We start from the raw sequence: 19,435 nt of genomic DNA, 5'->3' as shown, positions 1-19,435 counted from the left end.
GCCCGCCCGCCCGCGGCTGAGGGCGGAGATGGCCACCAAGCGCCTGGCCAGGTGTGGGGCACCGGGAGGCGGCGGCGGCTGCCTCCCGCTGAGGCGCGGGGGTGGCAGGGCGGTGTCGGTGCGGGGGGACGGGACGGGACGGGACCGGGGCGTCCGCCCGTCCCAGGCGCGGAGGGGCGAGGTCGGTCCCCTCGGCACGGCGGGTGCTGAGGCGGCGCCGCTGCCGTCCGCAGGCAGCTGGGGCTGGCGCGGAGCAGCGGCCGGGCGCGGAGCAGCGGCCGGGCGGCGGCGGGACAGCGGTTCGGGTACCTCCTCGTCGTCGACTTCGAGGCCACATGCTGGCGGGACGCGGGGCGGCGGGGGCCCGAGATCAGTGAGTGCGGCGGGGCGGGGGCGGGGGGGCGGCCGCGGGTGTCCGGACCCCGCAGAGCACGGGGAGGAGGCGGGGGGGGGGGGGGTCGCAGGGGGCGGCTTTGAATGGCGCCTGCGTGGCGTTGTGCTCCTTCTGGTTCCTGACGTTGCAACCCCAGTGTAAGGCAAACGGAGTAATTTCTGCGAGCACCTTCAACCCCTCCGGCTTTGCGTTTTGGTTTTGTTTGTTGTTTTCTCGTTCTGCTTTTGTCGCAGTCGAATTTCCAGCAGTCCTGTTAAACACTTCAACAGGAGAGATTGAATCCGAATTCCACACCTATGTCCAGCCCCAGGAGCATCCTGTTCTCTCTGAATTTTGTACAGAACTAACTGGTATAACGCAGGTATAATTGCTGTTTACTCTTTTATTTAAAGGGGCCTTTACAGGGCTAAAAAGAAATAAACCTCAAATGAATTTCAGTGCACACTAACACGTACGTACTTCTTGTTCTGTTTCATAAAGAATCAGGTTGACGAAGGGGTCCCTCTAAACGTTTGTTTATCACAGTTTTTGAAATGGATTCAAAAGATACAAAAGGAGAAGAAAATTATATTCAGTACTGATCTTCTAAGTAATTCTACTTCAGAAGCAAAAGCATGTACCTTTGTTACTTGGACAGGTAAATAAAATTTTCATTTGCTTTTTCTGTGGAGTAATACACACAAAAAATTAACATTTGGTGGTGCTAGTGAGATTGCATCTTTGCTTCCAGGGAGCCCAAATCCTGTTATGAGGCATTAAAGATGTGCAGTATTGGGATAAGACTGAAAATACAAAATCCATTGAATCCTGATGTGTTCACTACACCTCTGTCTCCAGTGTCTGATATTGCTCTACATATAGTGAACTGTGTCACCATTCTTAATGTGTCTAAATGATTTAATGAGGTCTTTAAGATCTTTACCCATCTGAAGTCATTCTTTACTAACAACAGGCATTCACCTATCGTGGTGTCCCATTGCAGCAAGTCTAGTGCTTCTCATGTACAAGGACTTCATTAGCCTGTGTTTCCTGTCCAGCAGTACAGGGTGCTACTAGTATGTTGATGTTATACCACTTTACGTAGATTTTAAGCCACGTTTATGTGGATTTTAGGCCAGTTCTTCAGTGATGGATTATTTGTTCTTTTTTTCTGTGCAGATTGGGACCTGGGTGTGTGTTTACAGTATGAGTGTAAAAGGAAGCAGCTGCGAAAACCTGACATTTTTAATTCCTGGATTGATCTCAAAGCAACATACAGGGTGAGAAGATTGATAGACTGAAACATTTACACTCATATTACCATCTCAAAGGCTAACTGTATCTGAGGTTACAAGTCAATATTTTATGTTCCTGTGACTAGAGTAACCCATTTGTTCTCCTTCCATGTTGTCGCTCAGTAACAAACTGCATGCCCTAGAACTGTGTGAATTTTAAGAGAAATCTTAATGCTAGAGAAACAACCTGGTGTTATTGTTAGATAAATGAATGATAATTTTAGAAACATGTTTTGAGCTGCGCTTCCTTTCCTGACATCTTTTGCTCTGCTTGCTTCCTAACTTCCCTTGTTTTGTGTGCTCTTGTTGCTGCCCTACACTGCTGCATAGAAAATAGTCGTCATCATCATCATCTGTTTAGAGGTACTTAAAGGTCTAGCACATGAACTGCACTTGGACCAGAAAGTATATTCTGAATAGCATGAATAATACTGAAAAAAAATGAATGTACATTTTGTTACATAGTCTACACTGCAACAGAGTTCTAACTTGGGAGCTAACTGCACCTAAGGGTACCTTTCCCTGTGTAGTCAAGGAAACTTTGAAAGGGTGATCTAGGAGCCTACCTGTCCTGACACTTGGTGCTGAGGCTCGTAACCTAGGTAGCAGAATTAGGTCTACGGTGTGAATATTCTCCCTTTCTTGTGATCAAATGAGATACTAGGAGCTTGTAGCAATACTCACTTCTTCTCACTTAAAAAGAATTTATACCTATGCCAAATATATTAATGCCCATGCCTTTGCAATGTGTAACATTTTAAACCTCTCAAGGCATTATTTATAGTAGTATTCTTCAATGCTGCTCTGTTAAGGCCTTCATCAATGTAAGCCATAAAGTGCAAATGAATGACTCCAGAGCTAAGATAGAATGTATTAGTGTAAGACTGAGAGAAGGGATCTGTGGGTCTTTCCATTCTAATTTGTTACAGGGTAAGTCACTTACAGTCTTAGGCTTATTTATCCTGACTGTAAAACGAAGATACCTGACTTGCACAATTGTCTTGTGAGATTTATTTTTCATAAGGTGATATTTCTGCAATGGTTTTCACTTCACTATGAGGAGGTTTTGAAATGCTTTATGTTAAGCACCTGTGGTTTTTTTCCTTAGGCCTTCTATAATAGGAAGCCTAAAGGGCTAAATGGTGCGTTGCAGGATTTGGGGATAGCTTTTGCAGGACGGGAACATTCTGGTAAGTATGATATAATGATCCTCATTTTAATATATGTATTTTTTATAAAGCTAAATAGCTACTATTTAGCTTTAGTTAGCTAAACTAAAGCAGCTAGTAATAGCTAGTCATTACTCTAAATAGTAACTATTGTTTCCACGTTATGCAATGTTCTGTCCAACAGAAACATCAAAACAAGAAAGGCTAGATGCTTCAAAGATCAGTTTGTTGTTTCTAACCTCATGCTTTATTTCTGAAATGTCTGCTAGTGCTAATGACTCTGTATTCAACAAGATCATTTTTTGAATTGCTAGGGTGCAAAAGAAAAGAGGTACAGGAAGGATAAGGAAACTTGATTTTACCTGATAGCTCTGGACAGCACATCAGTGTAAGAGAATACTAGCACAATATGATTATTTTTTTAAAATGTGATTAATAAAACAGAGCAAGGATTTTAAAAATTGTGGATCTGTATTCAGCTCTACGGCTTGGTCCTTCAGATGTTTCAGCACAGGGAATTTTTTGGAATATTTTACATCCGCTTCCCTTTTTTGAACTAGATAACTATGTGTCGCAGTTCTGTGAATCCCTGTCACTTACGTAAATCTTACGTAGGTTACATTTTTCCTCTAATAAGAACTATCCCCAGTACTAGTTTAAAAAGAAGACATTAATATAACCATACTTTTGAAGGGTTGGATGATTCTCGGAATACTGCCCGTCTTGCTTGGAGGCTGATTTGTGATGGATGTGTGCTCAAGGTTACTAAATCCTTGGATAAGGTTAGTAACTACATCCTATCTTCCCTTCTACTTGCTTTGTAGCCTGCAATACAGATGAAAGGTGAGCTATTCAAATAATAAACCAAGCATCTTGGCTATGAATTGAACAGAACATCCCTAGGCTGATATGCTTATTAATTTTGTGCATTGATTCCTAAAACTTCTGGATATTCACTTTCCAAAATCTCCTTTTGTTTACGGACTCCCTAGGTACATCCAAAGAATAATTTAATTTCCAGAACACTGACTGTAAACTTCACTGACAAGACTCCACTGGGAAGTAACAGCAGACCTGAAACATCTAGAGATGGAACTTGTGAAACAAACTCTCTGGCTGAGAAAAACCAGAACGGTATTGCTGGAATTAAGATAAATCCTAATGTACAAACTGAAGAACAACAGACTGCTTGCACTGATTTCTCTGCAGATGTCCACATTGTACCGAGCTGCAGCTCAAGGATTGAGTTACACACTCAAGCACAAAACTCTTCAACAGCATCTACTGACAGATTTCCCGTTTATCTTGAGCAGGCACAGCAATCTCCCAGTACGGTATCAACAGACATTCAGCAACAATTGAGCAATGGGCAACCTCTGAGTACAGCCAGACACAGCCCTCCAGTACATGGATCAGGACTAGTGCTTGTCTCCACTACCATCTCCTCAGTTAATATCTCCAGTGAGGATGTAACTACTAGTTCTGATTGCTTATCTCTGCTGACTGACTGGGAAGATGTCGCTTTAATACCAGAATCTCAATATGGACAAAATTCAGACTGTGTTCAATTCAAAGATGACTCAAGTACAGATATTTTAACAGTGTTTGAAGAGAAAACAATTTCAAAACAATTGGCTGTGATGAGTTCAGATAATCAAAGTTTGCAGAAAACTGTAGTACCTGTGGAACCTCTGAAATCTATTGTTTACAAAAGTCCCGATACTACTATCTATAATGTAGGAACAGTACAAAGGCAGACTTCACATTCTTCAGCTTTTAAGTTGCCATCTGCAAAGGTAAATGCTATTTCAGCACACTCAGCATTAACTGGAAATTATTCTACTCCTTTGGAGGTTTCTAAAAGAAAGCCAACTAGTCCAAAAGCATTCCCACCAGCAAAAAAACAGCCTTTTGCTATATATCAAGAGAAAACTGCATCTTTTGATCATTCCTTACCTTTAAGAAGTTCAAATTTGCCTGAAGTGTCTCCTGCCATACTAAACTCCACAGTCAATTTGAATCAGTCTGTAAGAGCTGTGAAAAATGGAAAACCAACTCCCCCTCTGTGTAACTGCGGTCGAAGAGCTAAAAAACTGTATGTGTCAAATGCTGGTCCAAATCATGGCAAAGCATTTTTTTGTTGTCCTGTTGGCAAGCATGAAGGTAATAAGAAAGGCTGTGGATACTTCAAGTGGGAATATGTGCTTCTAAAAGAGAAATCTAATGGTCTCACAGTGAATGCAGATGCTCTGACCTCTCTTGGAACTTATGCTAGTAATTTAGGAAATTCTTCCAACAAAAAATATTTGTGTCTTAGACCCTCTATGAGAACTTGAAAATTGACAATTTTTTTTTGTCTGAATCTTAAACTCAGTTGGTCATGCTTCACATAATCAGGACAGTCCAATGATGTCAGATATATGTTCTGAGAATGGGACAAAAATGACATTGCTTTGTTAACATAGATAAAAATGGAAATTACTCAGGCATGCAAAAATATCAATATATCATAAAGTGTCTTGTTAATCAAGTGTGAGAGAACAGATAAAACTAAGTGCTACAATTATGAGCAACTGTTGCTACACATCTTAAATTTCTGCTTTATCATGTATTTTAAATTCTTTACTAGTCTAGTCCTTAAAGAACACTTTAATGAAACAGATTTTATTTACACTATTTTTTCTAAATATACTTGTAATGATAACTAACTTTTAAAAATGTGTTTAGAAGTTGTCATACTTCTCAAAAGTGACTCTTGAAGCAATAGTGTTCTCTTAAACTCTTGTTTTTTATCATGTAAATTAAATAACAATAAAGATAAAATGCTGGTGACAGTTCATTAAATAGTTTATTTAACACACATCACCTATTCCGCACTTGACTACATGAGCTTCCCATTTCATTCCTATCAGTCTGCCTGCTTTTGTACTATTAGTTATTAGTGTAGTACCTGGGACAGCCAAATGCTGGGAATCAGGGAAGAATTTATTCAAACCTAAACTAAGGAGGACATAGTATAATCATTTACTGTATGTTACTGTGTAAATCTGTAGTATCTTACTTTGTAAAAGATCCTATAAAAAAGCAACAAGTACTTCTAATCTTTTCTCCACTCCTTCTGGCGCAGTTCATTTCTTCTGATCTTCCCACTAATAGTTTTTGGCAACTGTTGAACAAACTCCATCTATTGGGAAACAGAAGAAATAGTAATACAGAGTAAGATACAGTTTACCTAAAATTTTACTTTTTTCTTAATCTCAGTGGCATAGGCCTATAGGTCTCATAACAGTTAACCCCCACTGTCTTATGGCAGTGAAAATTATTTGGGTATTTGAGCGCTCACCTTCCTAGGATACTTGTATGGAGCAGTAACTGTCTTAACATGATCTTGTAGCTCTTTCATAATTTTTTCCGGATCATGTGAAGCATAGTCAGATGTTAAAACAACAAAGGCTTTCACTACCTAAAAAAGTTATGGCAGCAATGGTTTAAATGCCAGTGAAACAGTATTATGCAACAGTAAGATTTGAAACTTTAACCAAACGTTTGCTTGCAAACTGTAGAATGATGTATAGGGCAAGTACAGAAAGCTTTGCCAAAGTCTGTGTGTGCTCACTATTGGTCTGGATCATGCAGGCAGTTTGTATATGTTTAATAAAGACAAAAAACTGTAAGTATTTGAATGACAGGGAAAACTTCAAATGGTGCTTTTGTTACACTGGATCTGAGGCAACTGCCTTGGTCAGTTTTTTCCTATGTGGATTCTCCAGTGTCTGATAGAGTAGAAATGCCATCTTGAATTTATCTAGTTTCAAATTAAAAAAAAAAAAAAAACCTAGATAGACAAATCCCTTGGAAGTTGGGCTTTATTAGCACTGGTATGCACAATGCTATTTAAATATGTAAGTTTGTTTAACTTGTTTACCTCTCCTCTGATGGGGTCTGGACTGCTGACAACTGCTGATTCCACCACTGCAGGATGCTCTACTAGGGCACTTTCTACTTCAAATGGTCCAATACGGTATCTTTAAAACAGAGGAAAAGACTTTTAGTGATAACACATAAACATAACTTCTCATCTGAATCATCTATGTTACTCAAGTTTAATGATTTATTGTTAATCAGTCTTAAGTTACCCAGCAGAATTAATGACATCATCAGCTCTTCCAACAAACCAGAAGTATCCCTCCTCATCCATAATCCCCCTGTCTCCAGTGACATAAAAATCCCCACGTATTGTTGCCTCTGTTTTCTCTGGATCATCCTAGGAAATATTAAATTGCATTTTACATGAAAACTACATGACATCATTGCATTCTAACGTATTTAGCATACAAGTTATAGTACAGTCAAATATTAAAAAATTTCAGCTTTTCATATTGTGGTCATGTGCATCAGATTCAAGTGGTACATTAATAACAGAATTATTAATTCATTACTAAGCTACAAAGCTAGATATAAAACTCATAAATTGCAATAAATTAAGTTGCACTACTTGTGACAGACTTAAAATTTTAATCATATTATGCCCCACAGCTTTAGGACCCACTGAAGGTTGCGAAAATACGTAGGCATATGGAACTGATAATTTGCTTTTAGGCGATTATCCTTTAATGATTTTTTCCTTTGTATTTCTAGCGTCTCTTATCCTGAGATTTTTTTTTTCCACTCCCAGAGAAGTTTTGGCTCAGCACAGCACAATTAATAAGCACTGTTTCTACAGCAAATGCAACTGACTTGCTTTTTTAAATTTTTCTATGCAGTGTGCATGGTGTTCCTTCCCTGCATGGTGTTCCTTTCCTAGATGCTCAGTACTGCTCAGAAGACCTGACTGTAGGCTGATACAATCCATAAAATTTAATAAGGTTTCCTGGTATCAGAACTGAAAGCACTATGCATTTGTTTTAGTGGTTGTTGGACTGAAAATTCTAACCAACATGGAAAAAAACCTGAAAAATGTTGCCATGTGTGAAACGCTCCAAGGAGCTCAAATCTGGAGGGAAGGGATTTGAACAGTGTCCTACTTCTCAGATGGGGACTCTAGCCCTTAGGCCAAAGAGTATTTTGGGATTAGGGAGTCCGTCAACATTTCTGGTTTTATTAAGGAAATAGCAATCAAAAGAAAGTGGATTTTAACTTGCTAGGCAGGACAATCTCATCAAACATGTAATTGATTGTATAAGTAGACCAAGCATCTGCAGGAAAAAAAATGGAAATCCCTCTTTCCTCCCCACAGGTTTTCAGATCAGTAAGCAGAGTATAAGTAAATGAAATGGGGCATCAGATTCATTGTGACAGAGATTTAACAGGGTATCTACTTTAACTGTAGAAATATTCTTACAGCATAGCAAGTAAAAAGAAAAAGCGATCTCGTAGGTTTTACTCTGATGGCAATATCTCCTTCTTTTCCAGGAGGCAGAATATTACTGTTTTCATCTATGATCTAAAAATAAACAAAACACAATTTTATTATCTTGGAGCCAAATTTAAAAGCTTTATGTTAAGATTATAGAATGCTGTAGCGCTTTTAAAATACATAATTGAAGTTATTTTTTATTGGGAAATGATTTGGAGCAGTAGGGCATCTTACTCTGACAACTGAAGTGTAAGATTATTACTACTCCACTGTACTTTGCACTATGTCTTTTATCTGAGGAATGCCAAGTACTATGCAAACATGTAAGGAAGTTAGTAAGACCCCAGGGAGGATCATAAGTAACTGGGTGGGAAAACTTAACAACTGAAAGAAAGATACTAAAAATCTTAATCCATATTGCAAATTAATCTGGTACTAAAATCTGCTTCAGTAGTTTTGTTATCACCAGGAAACAATAATCACTCCCACTCTTCCTTAATTCAGCAATTTAATTTCTATCATTGCCTTGAAGTTTTATAGCTAACTGTCAGTTAGCAGTAGGCTGTCATCTATGTTAGTGAGGATGGTGCAACAGGGAAGTCCAATTGCTTATTCTGCATGGTCAGTTTAGGGCAGTAACATGCGTTTCTTCACTCTTTCATTCACTGCTGAATGATGGTACATGGTACAACTCTTTGTTAGAGCTTTCAAACCTCTTTAATGGAATGTGATTACGCAAGAGAGAGAGATTGAATCACCAGAGGTACGGTACCTTGACATCATACCCTGGAGACGGCTTTCCCATAGAGCCAGGTTTGATTTTCATTCCTTTAAAATTTCCACAGATCAGCACCTGTAACAAGTGTTGTTGGATTTGGATTGTTTTTTTTTTAAATTAAACTGTGGCTTGTATATTCAGTCTTTAGCTTAGGTTTAAAACTCTCAGCTAATATTGTGTATTTCTATAAGACATACTAATTTTCTTCATTATGATCATATATCCAATGACTAAACTTCTAGAAATAAACTATGCCCTCAGAATCATGCCCAAAGCTCCAAATAATGTTAGTGAGTGCTCTAAAGGCAGATTCTAAAGCTGAATTTGGAACGCAGTAATGAGGAATTTACCCCTTTTGTGTTAGTTCCCAACCCAAAGCCCACAGGAATGAAAAACACTCCTTGCATTTTGGGTGAAGCTGTTATGATTGCTGTATGACTTACAAAAACTACATTTTTCCAGTGTTGGTTATTGCAATTGATTTTTCCCTTAAAAGTCCTAACTGTGTATAATCATTTCAATCGCTTTTTCTTGGCAACCTGAATGGAATTTATTGCTGTATCTGTAAAGCATACTTTTTTACATTGTAAAGCAGAACATACTGTTTCTGTCTGTCCATAGCCTTCATGAATATCCAGCCCAGTCTGCGCTTTCCATTCCTCCATCACATCAGGGTTAATTGGCTCCCCAGCACTCACACAGTGCCGCAGGCTTTTGAATGTATAGCTTAGTGGGAAAGAGAACACAAATAACTGGCAGTCATCTATCTGCTATATGTCCCATTCACTACTGTATTCCTGTATTGTGAGGTGCTTTCTACATAACCCCAAAATTTTTACTGAGTCCTATTCATTCCATTTGAACTGTGTACTGTTAAACAAAACAAAACTGAAAAAATGCAAATAAAAAGGAAAAAATACTGGTTTACTTCTGTATTATTTTAGAAAATCTAACAATCGATATACTGTTTCCAACCCTAGAATCTAAACTGGGGTCTAAACGGAAGAAGACTAACAAAGTTCAACCCTAATGACAATAAAAACTCACTGAAGAATTAAATGAGGCCAAACATTCTTTCATACATTTCACCAAGCTGTGCTGACACACGCACTTCAAATAGCTTATAGTATTGGAGGAACAAGTGGAAAAACAAATGGAGTGGGTATGTGATTATAAAAGCACTTCTGAAGATACATTAATCATGATATCATTGGTATCCTACTACAACCTCAGCTAAACTGCATTTCAGTCTTATGCAAGTTCACTGTAATTTATGAAATCTGAGGTAGTTAAGCTATCCCTAAATCTTTATTCTGACTTTGTTCCTAACACTTAAGATTCAAAATGTTGAGAAATACATGAGCTGTGTTACTGTTATGCCATTGTACATTTGGAATAAAATCAAGGTGAGATGAGCATTTGGTCTTACTGTTTTGACCAAATACACCAACAAGGATACTCTGATTTTGCTTACCTGGACACCTTATGTTGCACAAACATTCGGTAGGCAGTTGGAGGAGAACAGAAGACAGTTATGGGAAATCTTGACAGACTCTAGAGAATTTAGGAAAAAAAATTAAATGTTGCCAATATACTGAAACCTGTGAGGTCTCATCTTCATTGTAAGAGATAATATAATGAGCTCTGCATCCAGCTTATGAAACACACAAACAAAACACTAAGTGTCCTAAAAGCAGTTAGCTCTGTACTTGCCAACACCAACACACAGCAGTTACATTTAATTAATTTCTTCTTCAAAACAGAATCTACATCATTTTACAATTAGTTCAACACACCAAAGTTGTTTGCTCTTGAATGCTTTACAGTTTCTCTTGCAGAATTTCTTGATAATTGCAGTTTAAGTAAAAAACAAGTGAAACCATAAGGCTACTTTTTCAGATGCTTTGTAGGTGTTACAGCTGACAGCATTCTTCAGCATACCCTGATGATTAACTAGCAATTTCCAGACACCTAATTAACATGGATACGATGATAAAGTCATTCCATGCAAAATGAAACACGGTAGTCTTTTTCAAATCATGAAGAGTTTGGAGTGTGGAGGATGTAAGAGAATATAATGTTGGTGCCTTTTTTTAAAGAAACTCAACCTTGCTGCCTCTTCACTCCTTAACTTTGAATTACGCAGTGCAGGCAACTGAAATTCTCATTCATCTGTTACTGTCACTTGCTTTAATAGTAACACCAAAGTGCTCCATGAATCCCAGAACAATTTCTTTTGTACTTCACTTTTAGGCCTAATAATGGATGTTTGCAGGTTTGTGCAGTCAAGTCCAGAGCAGAGTATAAGATGAAACTCTTTGGACGTCAGATATGCTCTTGTTTTGGGGTATGTATTTGCAGCGCTCACAACTTAATTGTCTCGTTACCACGTGGTGAAAGTTTTAACTGTGCTGAGTGCTGCTGCCCCCACACAGCACCAGCGGAAATGAAAACCTGGGCAAGACCCGCCAGAGAGAATAGTGCTGTTTGTTGCTGGGCTCTCCTCACTTACCTCAAAGACAATGCTTGGGTCGAAGTGTGGCATCTTATGTACAAATACACATGCCCCTTGAATCCAAGGTGAAAAAATGCTGCTCCAAGCTGACTTTGCCCAGCCTGTGTCTGATGTGTTCCAAAATATATCTGAGGAAGTCAAGTCCAGCCAGTACCTGGTAACACAAGGAAATGGTCCATAGTCTCTATTTGGCAGGAATAAGGCAAATATTAAAATATCAACAAGAGATGTGCCAGTGAAGCAAATCCATCACTGGTTGTCTTGGGTAAATGGCAATTAGGAAAGGCTGAATTCCTGAGCAGGAGTTAGTCACAGCATAGTGAGGGTGTCATCAGGATAGGCTAATGTTGCATTTTTCTAAGGGAAAAATTATACTGACGGACAAGCTAACACTACCTCAGAATATGGTGTTGTATGAATATGTACGAGATTACTGGGGTCTTGTTGAACGCATTTTTAGGGATGCTGTGGGGTTTTTTTGTTCACTTACTTCTATTTCGGAATTTTCTGATTTGTTATTCTTTGCCTGTTAGAGTGAAGTGCACTGCCGTATCAATTTTATAAACAACATTGCTTCATAAATTTAAAGATTCTGAACTATCAGCATTTTGTTCCTGCAGGGGCTGTGTCTAATCCAGACACACATGAATTCAGAAGCCTAACAGACCCATGTTTTTTCCTCTTTTGTGGTACAGACTTCATTAACGTGTGTTCACGGGAAATTTATTAACTATATACAATGAAGAACTTACCAAAAGTTAAACAAAATGTTAAAAAGAAGTTAGTGATTATATGACTGGTATATTCTCTATAAACTAAGGCAGTTGGACTCAAACTGCCTTGTTTTATGGGAAAAAAAAGCCAACACTTTTTGGGATGTAAAACAACTGTTGTTTTTTTAACTACTGAAACAAAAGCTGCTGGTAAAAATCTTGTGTTTCTCTTCCTTCTGCTATGTGACCCGCTACAGAAATATGTCTGGTTTAAAGTGATATCTGTACCTTCCACTTACTGTGAGACCAATACCATAGCTGCTGTGGGAATGTTCAGTCATTTTTGGAGATCCTGTAGTTCCACTGGTAAAATAGATAGCCATTGGATCTTGACACTTTGTGGTCACACAGTGGTGGTCAGAAGGAGCGTTTCTTAAAATAAGCAAAATGATGAAGAAAGTGATTTGAAAGTCTGACTTACACATTTTGGAAAGTATTTAACCAAAATAACTGCAGCAATCAAAAGTGTCATAAACATTGATATTTTTCCACTGTGCCGTCCTAGAAGGGTGAAAATATATTGGTGTGTGCCAACATTTCCTATTCAAAACAAACCACTGTATTTTTCTTTCATTATTGCTGTGGTGCTTTCACAGCAGTATTTACTCACTTCAGGAGATCTTTAAAGTTCAGCCATCCTTCTCTGTGGCCCTCTGACACAAGCAACTTGAATTTCAGAGACTGGCATTGAGCCCCAATTGAGTCTACAGCTGGTGCCACAGAATCATCAGTGATGATACACTTTGCCTTGGATTTCTGTAGTCGATGAAGAATGTCCTTCGCTGTCAACTGCTGTGTCCCAGGAATCAAGACAGTTCCTAAACGGAAGGAAGGGGAATGGAAAAACAGTCTCAACATTTAAGAATAACACCTGTACCTACAAGCAGACTTCGGCTTACTTTGTTCTTTTGAGCAGGACAGACCTGTACTAAAAGCAGGACCACATTTGTAAATATACTGATTTCTTTGGTGGATTAAATGCTATGTGAGGATTAGCACAAGTTAGAAAATACTATCTTGATCATGGAACAGTAGAAGAAGTCAACACAATAACCTTCCTTGTTCTGAAAATACTGCCCCTGGGACGTGCCATCTCTCTGGACTTGACTTATTTACAGTAAACACAGCTGTTGCCTCACAAGGTATACTGCTAGTGTTTGTGAGGTACCAAGACATTCTGGGAAAGTGAATATTTAACAGTTCCCACAGGGGAACATGTGAAACACTTTGTTAAGTGTGGGCTAATTTCACTGCAAGTTATCAAGAGGGTGCATTTGCAATGCATCAAAGTGCTGGAAAGAGGAGAATAACACAGGCACATGGACTCACAGGGTTTCCTTAACAGCTAGAGCATGCACAAAAGTCCTAAAAGCACCATGAAGCAAAAACTTTGCATGAAGAGTCCTTCTGACCAGCATGACACTAGTTCATCCTCATTAGCATGCTGGTAGTTCTGAGTGCATTAAATAGCAAGGATTGGTTTAAGTCACAATTTCTGTACCTATATACCATTTCTATGCTTTTGCTAACCTGTTCTCATGCAAGCCACATTCACCAGCCACCACTCTGGGATCCGGGGCAGAATCAGAATAACTCTGTCTTCCCGTTGCAGACCGCAGGCATCAGAAAGTACATTTGCCACTTTCCTTGACAGCACTCCCAGCTCCTCAAAACTCCACCTCACCTCTTCTCCGGCACCATCTACCCACCATAATGCAGGGTTTTTAGACCTTTTACCCTCCTATAGAACAACAGGGTACAGTACAAATGCTTCATTTTAGAAACACATTGCCTTTACCTTAACTTTGAGGAAGAAAACCATTCATCACTTATTCAGTGCCAGAGAAACCTGGGGATGCAATAGAAATTTGCCACTGATTCCAAATAAGGCAGAGAATTCTCCCTTAGACAGAACAGCCTATAAATGTCATTTAGGAAATTAAATTTGTATTCCCTTCCTGAGTTCCTCATCTTACACTCTAAAACGGTTGTACAGCAATCAGCACAGAGAAAGAAGAATCTTTTTGTTTCAGGTCATGCCAACAAAGCAGCTGATGAATGTGAGTACCTCTGGGTTGTGCCCCAGAGTCTCCTGAGCCCTCAGAGCTCATTTTCAGCTTCATCTGGAATTAGGCCTGTCTGGTACTTCTGAAAATTAAATCAAAGTTTCAAAAGCACAGGCCCACACAGTGTGACCTTTAATCAATGTCTCACCTAACTGATGTGTGAAGCAATTTGAAATGTATGCATACAATGTGCTTTAAAGGGGGACAATGCATTTAGCAGTAGTAGTGTACTAAGTCACCTCCTGAGCAAAAAAATTCACTGGAGCAGCAAGAATATGACACCTTATTATGTATTTGAAGGTACAATAACACTAAGGTTCATTTTCAGGGGAGCAGATTTCATCTGTGCACTTCAGAGAGCAAAATCTCTTCTCCAGAGGCTGTTCCTTGCTCCGTTTACAGCCTGCCAAAACCTGTTTTTCCTGCAAAAGGAACAATTGTGTCAGACAGGTGATACCTCTGCTCTGTTCTTGCTGCCAGGCTGGACACAACCACGTTTAGCCCCTTATCATGAACAGCCTGAGCCTGCAAAACCAGTCCTACATCCATAGAGATCAGACCTATGTAGTAAGAAATGTGATAGACCTATAGTTCATGGGATTTTTTCTATATTTCCTTTCCTTGCATAAAGCTTATGTCTGGTTTGGGGTTCAAAGTTGTTCATTTCTGTAGATTCCAAGTCCTTGACGCAAAAGAAATCACGTTTGGGATAGGTGGGTGAGGTTTGACATTACACTGTATTTATTACTCATTTTACAGGCAAGCAATGAAACACACAGAGGTCAAGTGATTTCCCTGGCACATCCAGGTAGGATGCATGTCATGGCTGATGGGGTAATTGATGCAAGGTTTACAATGGTTCAGTTCACAGTCTCATTTATGAGGCACCTATTTATTCACACTCAATCTCACTGGAGTTACTGATTAAAAGAAAGAACTATTTGGACTTGTGGACAGGACAGCATGTGGCCTAAGGGATCTACAGGTTCAAATTGCATGAAATGATCAGCAGATTATAATCAGAACATAACCCCAGTGTCTTGGTTATTGGATTTCTTGGATACTCAGCATTAATGACCAGCATTAAATACTTCAGTATCAGAGAAGCCAAGTAACTGTTACCTTTTCCACTTCAGTCCATCTGTCCAGCACATCTCGTGCAAAGTTGAAGTACTCTGGCACCTCTGGTCTGTACTCTTGTTTTATGGCTTCATAACTCAAAGAGGCGTGAACTGGGTAGCACCAGTTGCGAAGTTGGAGAGATCTTCTCAGGCGAGCCCGCAGGGACATAGCACTTGGGATCTTCCGTAAAAAAGGCACAACAGCAAGAGCCATAATAGTCTCTTCGAGGTTACTCCTTACTGATTATCTCTCCAAGAAATGCTACAGTGATACAGATACAAACCTGATATCAGCCATGTGGTTTCAGAACAGCTTTTACTACTACACAGTGGAACAGACTGGAACAACAATCCCAAAGGTTAATTGGAGTAACTGCTGAGGACAGTTCCACTTTGGCCATGGTTTGACCCCTGCTCTCCAGTGACCATCATGCAGCTGAGATCCTCACCCTACATTCAACCAGCAGCACTCAGCCTTGTCATTGTCACAGCTTTCCTGGACTTGACATTCCTTTCCTTCCTACAAGCCCCGCTAATCTTGTAGATCACATTTCAGTTGCCTTATACAGCAGAGGCACTGAATGCTACCCAAGCACTTCAACTCTGACTTCTGCAAATTGTGTCTGCTACTGACTGACAATACAGAAGTAACAGTGTGAGCCAAGATGTTGCACAGATAATCCAGCAATGGTGCATTACCTACTGGCTGACAACAGTGTTACTTGGTACAAAAATATTTACAGTTTTCCTAGTTTATCAGCATTGGGATAAATTGGTTGCCAGAAATGAAAAGATTCTAAGTACTGTTTTTTTAAACATTATTTTGATGTGTGGTCAGCAAAAAGTGTCACTTTTTGAGACAGGGAAACTTTAAATGACTTTGAAAAAGGATCCAAAATGCAAAGCCTTACTTCTCAAAAAAAGTCAACTTACCGGGAAGTCTGAAAATTCCAAAGCATTATTTTCATGCATTGTCAAATGTCTTTCAATTACAAAATAATATAAACACTGCTAGTTCCTTACAGAATAAGTAACTATCCAGCTGTAAAATCATATGATTTTAGTGATTTAGTGAAACAAAGGGACATTTTTTGGATCTGTAACATTCAGTATGCTTATGACAAACACAGGGTTTGTCATAACATGACAAAGAGAGAAATCCAGACAAATGAAAGACAGAAAAGGACAGGGAGAAGAGGGAATGTGGACAGACAAGAGGCAAATCCATACTGCCCCAGTGCCAGAAAATGTCGTAGCCAGCAGCTTGCAGGGGTAGGTGGAGGGTCAGTTACCTTGTCAAATGGCTGTCAATCCCAACTTACTGCCTCTGCCTTGCACCGAAGTGGAGCCCCCTCAGTGCTGGGATGTATCACAGCTTTGACTCCTTATACAGATCTCAGACTCCTGGCTGCATATCCCACTCTTGCACCATTACTGTGTCCAGTGACCAACTCCTGTGTGCTTTACACGTACTTTGGACTCATACAAGGGGCAGCCAAGTCCAGCACAGCGAGAAGAGCTGATAGGTTTCTGCAGAGCACAGAGTGGAGGTAGAAAGTGTGAGTCCCAAATATCTCCTGTTTCCTTTTCCTCCCCTCTTCCCACCCACCTGTCCATGGAGGAACCCAGTCATAAGACCTTGCTACAGCCAAATGACATCTGTTATGCTCTGGCTGGTGCAACACAGGAGCAACAAGCCTTGCGATTGGCTTTGCGACTACACCCCTCAGCGGGTAGCTTGGGGGTCCTCAGATACCCACAGCAGTTCAGCCATGACAACAGTGAGTATCAATTCCTGGGATGCTGCAGCTGGTGCCTGGACCAGCTTTGTTAATACCTGGTGACTTGTGATGTTTTGTAAGGGCTCTGCCTCATGTTCAGAGAGCACACAGTTATGTGGTGCTCCAGCATTGCTGTCTCCTCTGCTCTGCTCCCACGGGAGAGGCAGGAGGGAATGTGTGCCATCGTCTCTGCCATCCAGACCACAGCCCAGCATCACTGTGGGCACGGCTGTGGCATTGGTGCGTGCCTCTACCTACCTTCAGCCTCTCCTGCAAGGATGTCACTCACTGGGGAGCTAGTGACAGCTGTAGCTTAAGTTGGGGCATCAAGATTCGTAAGAGTTTGGCTGCCAGAGCCCTAAATAGCTCCTGCTGTATCTCCATCCTCAAACTGTGGCTCTGAGGTCAGCAGAGAGATTGCTAACACCCATCTACGTCTTTGGCGCAGAACAGTCCTCTGGGTGCTGATCAGTGAGGGTGACGCTGCAGTCTTTCCTGGCACATAGGTCCTATGCTTTTGCCAGAACTCTCTCCTGGGGTTCTGCCCGTGTCTGTTTGTAAACAGTGCACTCAAAGGAGATGTTAACCAGCTCCCTGAAATGCTTGTTGCAGCAAAAAGAAACTGATTCAAAACAGGTCCCACCAAACAACAAAGCTGCTCTCTACCTAGTGGTAAAGGGAGACCTACAGTCAGTCTGCAGTCGTGACATTGCATGTGCCCTCCCAGAGGAAAGGCAGAGGACCAGTCTTAAAAGGCTTCCCTACCCAGAGGGTCACATTACTCCAGACGAGGCACAAACTTTAAGATAAAATTACAGCAATGGCTCGTGATAAGAGTCAGCGAATAGGCCAGGAATATGTAGGCAAGTGAACTAACCCGTAACCTCTTCTTTTAGTAGAGCATATAACTAATTTCCAGAGCACTGATGGGTATTTCCAAGTCTCCCAGCACTTTTCACCACAGAAGTATCCTTGTTACATTCTGAGTGCTTAATTGAGTTTCCTCTGCACCACCCACAACTGCCTGTAGAAATTCTTCCTCGTGTTTCAAACGTGTCCTGACATGCCCAAATCCAGAGCCTATCACTATAATTCACCAGAACTTTGAGTCTTTCACACAGCCCCAGCACTGCAAAGATTTAGTGACTTTTAATTTCTGTGTGGTCAATAATCCCACTGCTGCCTAACAATTGCTGTAGAATTATGTGGGCCTCAAAGGCTTTGCAGGAACAAAGCTTCAGATAAGATGTAAACTCCGCTTCCTGCTGCGCCTGTAACTGATAAATACTTCCATCAATTCATGAAGTTTCCTTTTTTGTGACACTCCTGCCCCTAGTGAGGCCTCCCTATTTGTCTCCTCTACCCGTTTTCACAAAGTGTCAAGGAACTTAATTACCTCCCCCCTTAATTGTCCAAGAAGCTCGAGAGTTACTGCAGGGAGAGGAGGCTCTTACACAGAGGCACGCGTAGAGACACCTTCCTTCAGAAACTACGCTACGGGCCACGTTTTTCCTGTCAACACATGTTCTCTAGTATCTCAGGCCCAGATTTACCTGTATAAAGAGCTTCGGTTTCAGCTGGTCCCTCTACACCGTGACACCTTCAGCAGTTAGGAAGCTGGGGAAGCAGCCGAAGCCCAGCTCTCCCTCCGCCGGGGTGTACGGGCTGGTGTTCGAGGCACCGGTGCAGAGCAGGACAGAGGTCTGCCGGCTCCGCCGCACTTCAGTGAGCGTCTGTCCTCTCCTCTCCCCGGCCCACCGTTTCTCTCAGTTTTGGAATCACTCACACGAGGCCAGACTGTCGTCCTGGAACTGAAGTTCGGGGGAACGGAAAGCACCAAGGCCCACGAGTGACCGAGTTTGGCCACCGCAGAGCGCCGAGTCCGGCGTACTGTGCCTGGGGAACTGCTCAACCTCCCCCCCCCCGGCACGGGTGAAGCCCGAGGTGGACTCTAGTTTTCGAGGGTGAGGTTTTGTTGGTTTTGTTTTTTTCTTTACCTCCCCGGGCACTGCACCGCCGACAGCAAGCACCGGCCGTCAGAAGAGCCTGGCAGCCGGCTGAGGCCCTCACTGGGTGGGGATCCCCCCCGGAGCAGCGCGGCAAGCGCACAGCCCGCGCCCCGCCACCCCCGGCCCCGGCGGGAGGCGCCGCCGTCCTGGGCCCGCCGCCGCCCTCGGCGCTCCGCGGCGGGGCTGCGAGGCGGCGGCC

General features: G+C 41.3%; 2 protein-coding genes across 2 annotated transcripts; one reads left to right on the top strand and one right to left on the bottom strand.

Annotated features, from left to right (window-relative positions):
* The first annotated feature begins 28 nt into the window (after nucleotides 1–28).
* On the top strand, nucleotides 29–5,637 carry ERI2 (ERI1 exoribonuclease family member 2). Its single transcript, XM_049791677.1, has 8 exons — nucleotides 29–51; nucleotides 234–373; nucleotides 628–755; nucleotides 875–1,031; nucleotides 1,553–1,653; nucleotides 2,777–2,858; nucleotides 3,531–3,619; nucleotides 3,830–5,637. Exons 1-8 carry the CDS (start codon nucleotides 29–31, stop codon nucleotides 5,171–5,173), a joined length of 2,064 nt encoding a protein of 687 aa, XP_049647634.1. The 3' UTR covers nucleotides 5,174–5,637.
* A 29-nt stretch (nucleotides 5,638–5,666) lies between these two features.
* Nucleotides 5,667–19,291, bottom strand: LOC126034038 (acyl-coenzyme A synthetase ACSM3, mitochondrial-like). Its single transcript, XM_049791245.1, has 15 exons — nucleotides 18,781–19,291; nucleotides 16,739–16,976; nucleotides 15,448–15,708; nucleotides 13,790–14,000; nucleotides 12,870–13,077; nucleotides 12,488–12,631; nucleotides 11,484–11,640; nucleotides 10,446–10,525; nucleotides 9,574–9,697; nucleotides 8,966–9,046; nucleotides 8,179–8,280; nucleotides 6,974–7,101; nucleotides 6,763–6,862; nucleotides 6,181–6,300; nucleotides 5,667–6,021 (listed from the first exon to the last, which is right to left on the bottom strand). Exons 3-15 carry the CDS (start codon nucleotides 15,658–15,660, stop codon nucleotides 5,935–5,937), a joined length of 1,755 nt encoding a protein of 584 aa, XP_049647202.1. The 5' UTR covers nucleotides 15,661–15,708; nucleotides 16,739–16,976; nucleotides 18,781–19,291; the 3' UTR covers nucleotides 5,667–5,934.
* Nucleotides 19,292–19,435: the final 144 nt, after the last annotated feature.

Source organism: Accipiter gentilis, chromosome 33 (genome assembly GCF_929443795.1).
Source record: "Accipiter gentilis chromosome 33, bAccGen1.1, whole genome shotgun sequence".
Taxonomy (NCBI): Eukaryota; Metazoa; Chordata; class Aves; order Accipitriformes; family Accipitridae; genus Astur; species Astur gentilis.
This window is presented reverse-complemented; position numbering and strand designations above follow the sequence as displayed.

Coding starts and splice junctions, on each gene's coding strand:
- ERI2 (XM_049791677.1), top strand. CDS start 29: ATGGCCACCAAGCGCCTGGCCAG. Junction 52..233: donor GCCACCAAGCGCCTGGCCAG/GTGTGGGGCACC, acceptor TGCCGTCCGCAG/GCAGCTGGGGCTGGCGCGGA. Junction 374..627: donor GCGGCGGGGGCCCGAGATCA/GTGAGTGCGGCG, acceptor CTTTTGTCGCAG/TCGAATTTCCAGCAGTCCTG.
- LOC126034038 (XM_049791245.1), bottom strand. CDS start 15,660: ATGGCTCTTGCTGTTGTGCCTTTTTTACGGAAGATCCCAAGTGCTATG. Junction 9,047..9,573: donor GCTATGGACAGACAGAAACA/GTATGTTCTGCT, acceptor CACTTGTTACAG/GTGCTGATCTGTGGAAATTT. Junction 6,301..6,762: donor CAGACCCCATCAGAGGAGAG/GTAAACAAGTTA, acceptor TAACTTTTTTAG/GTAGTGAAAGCCTTTGTTGT.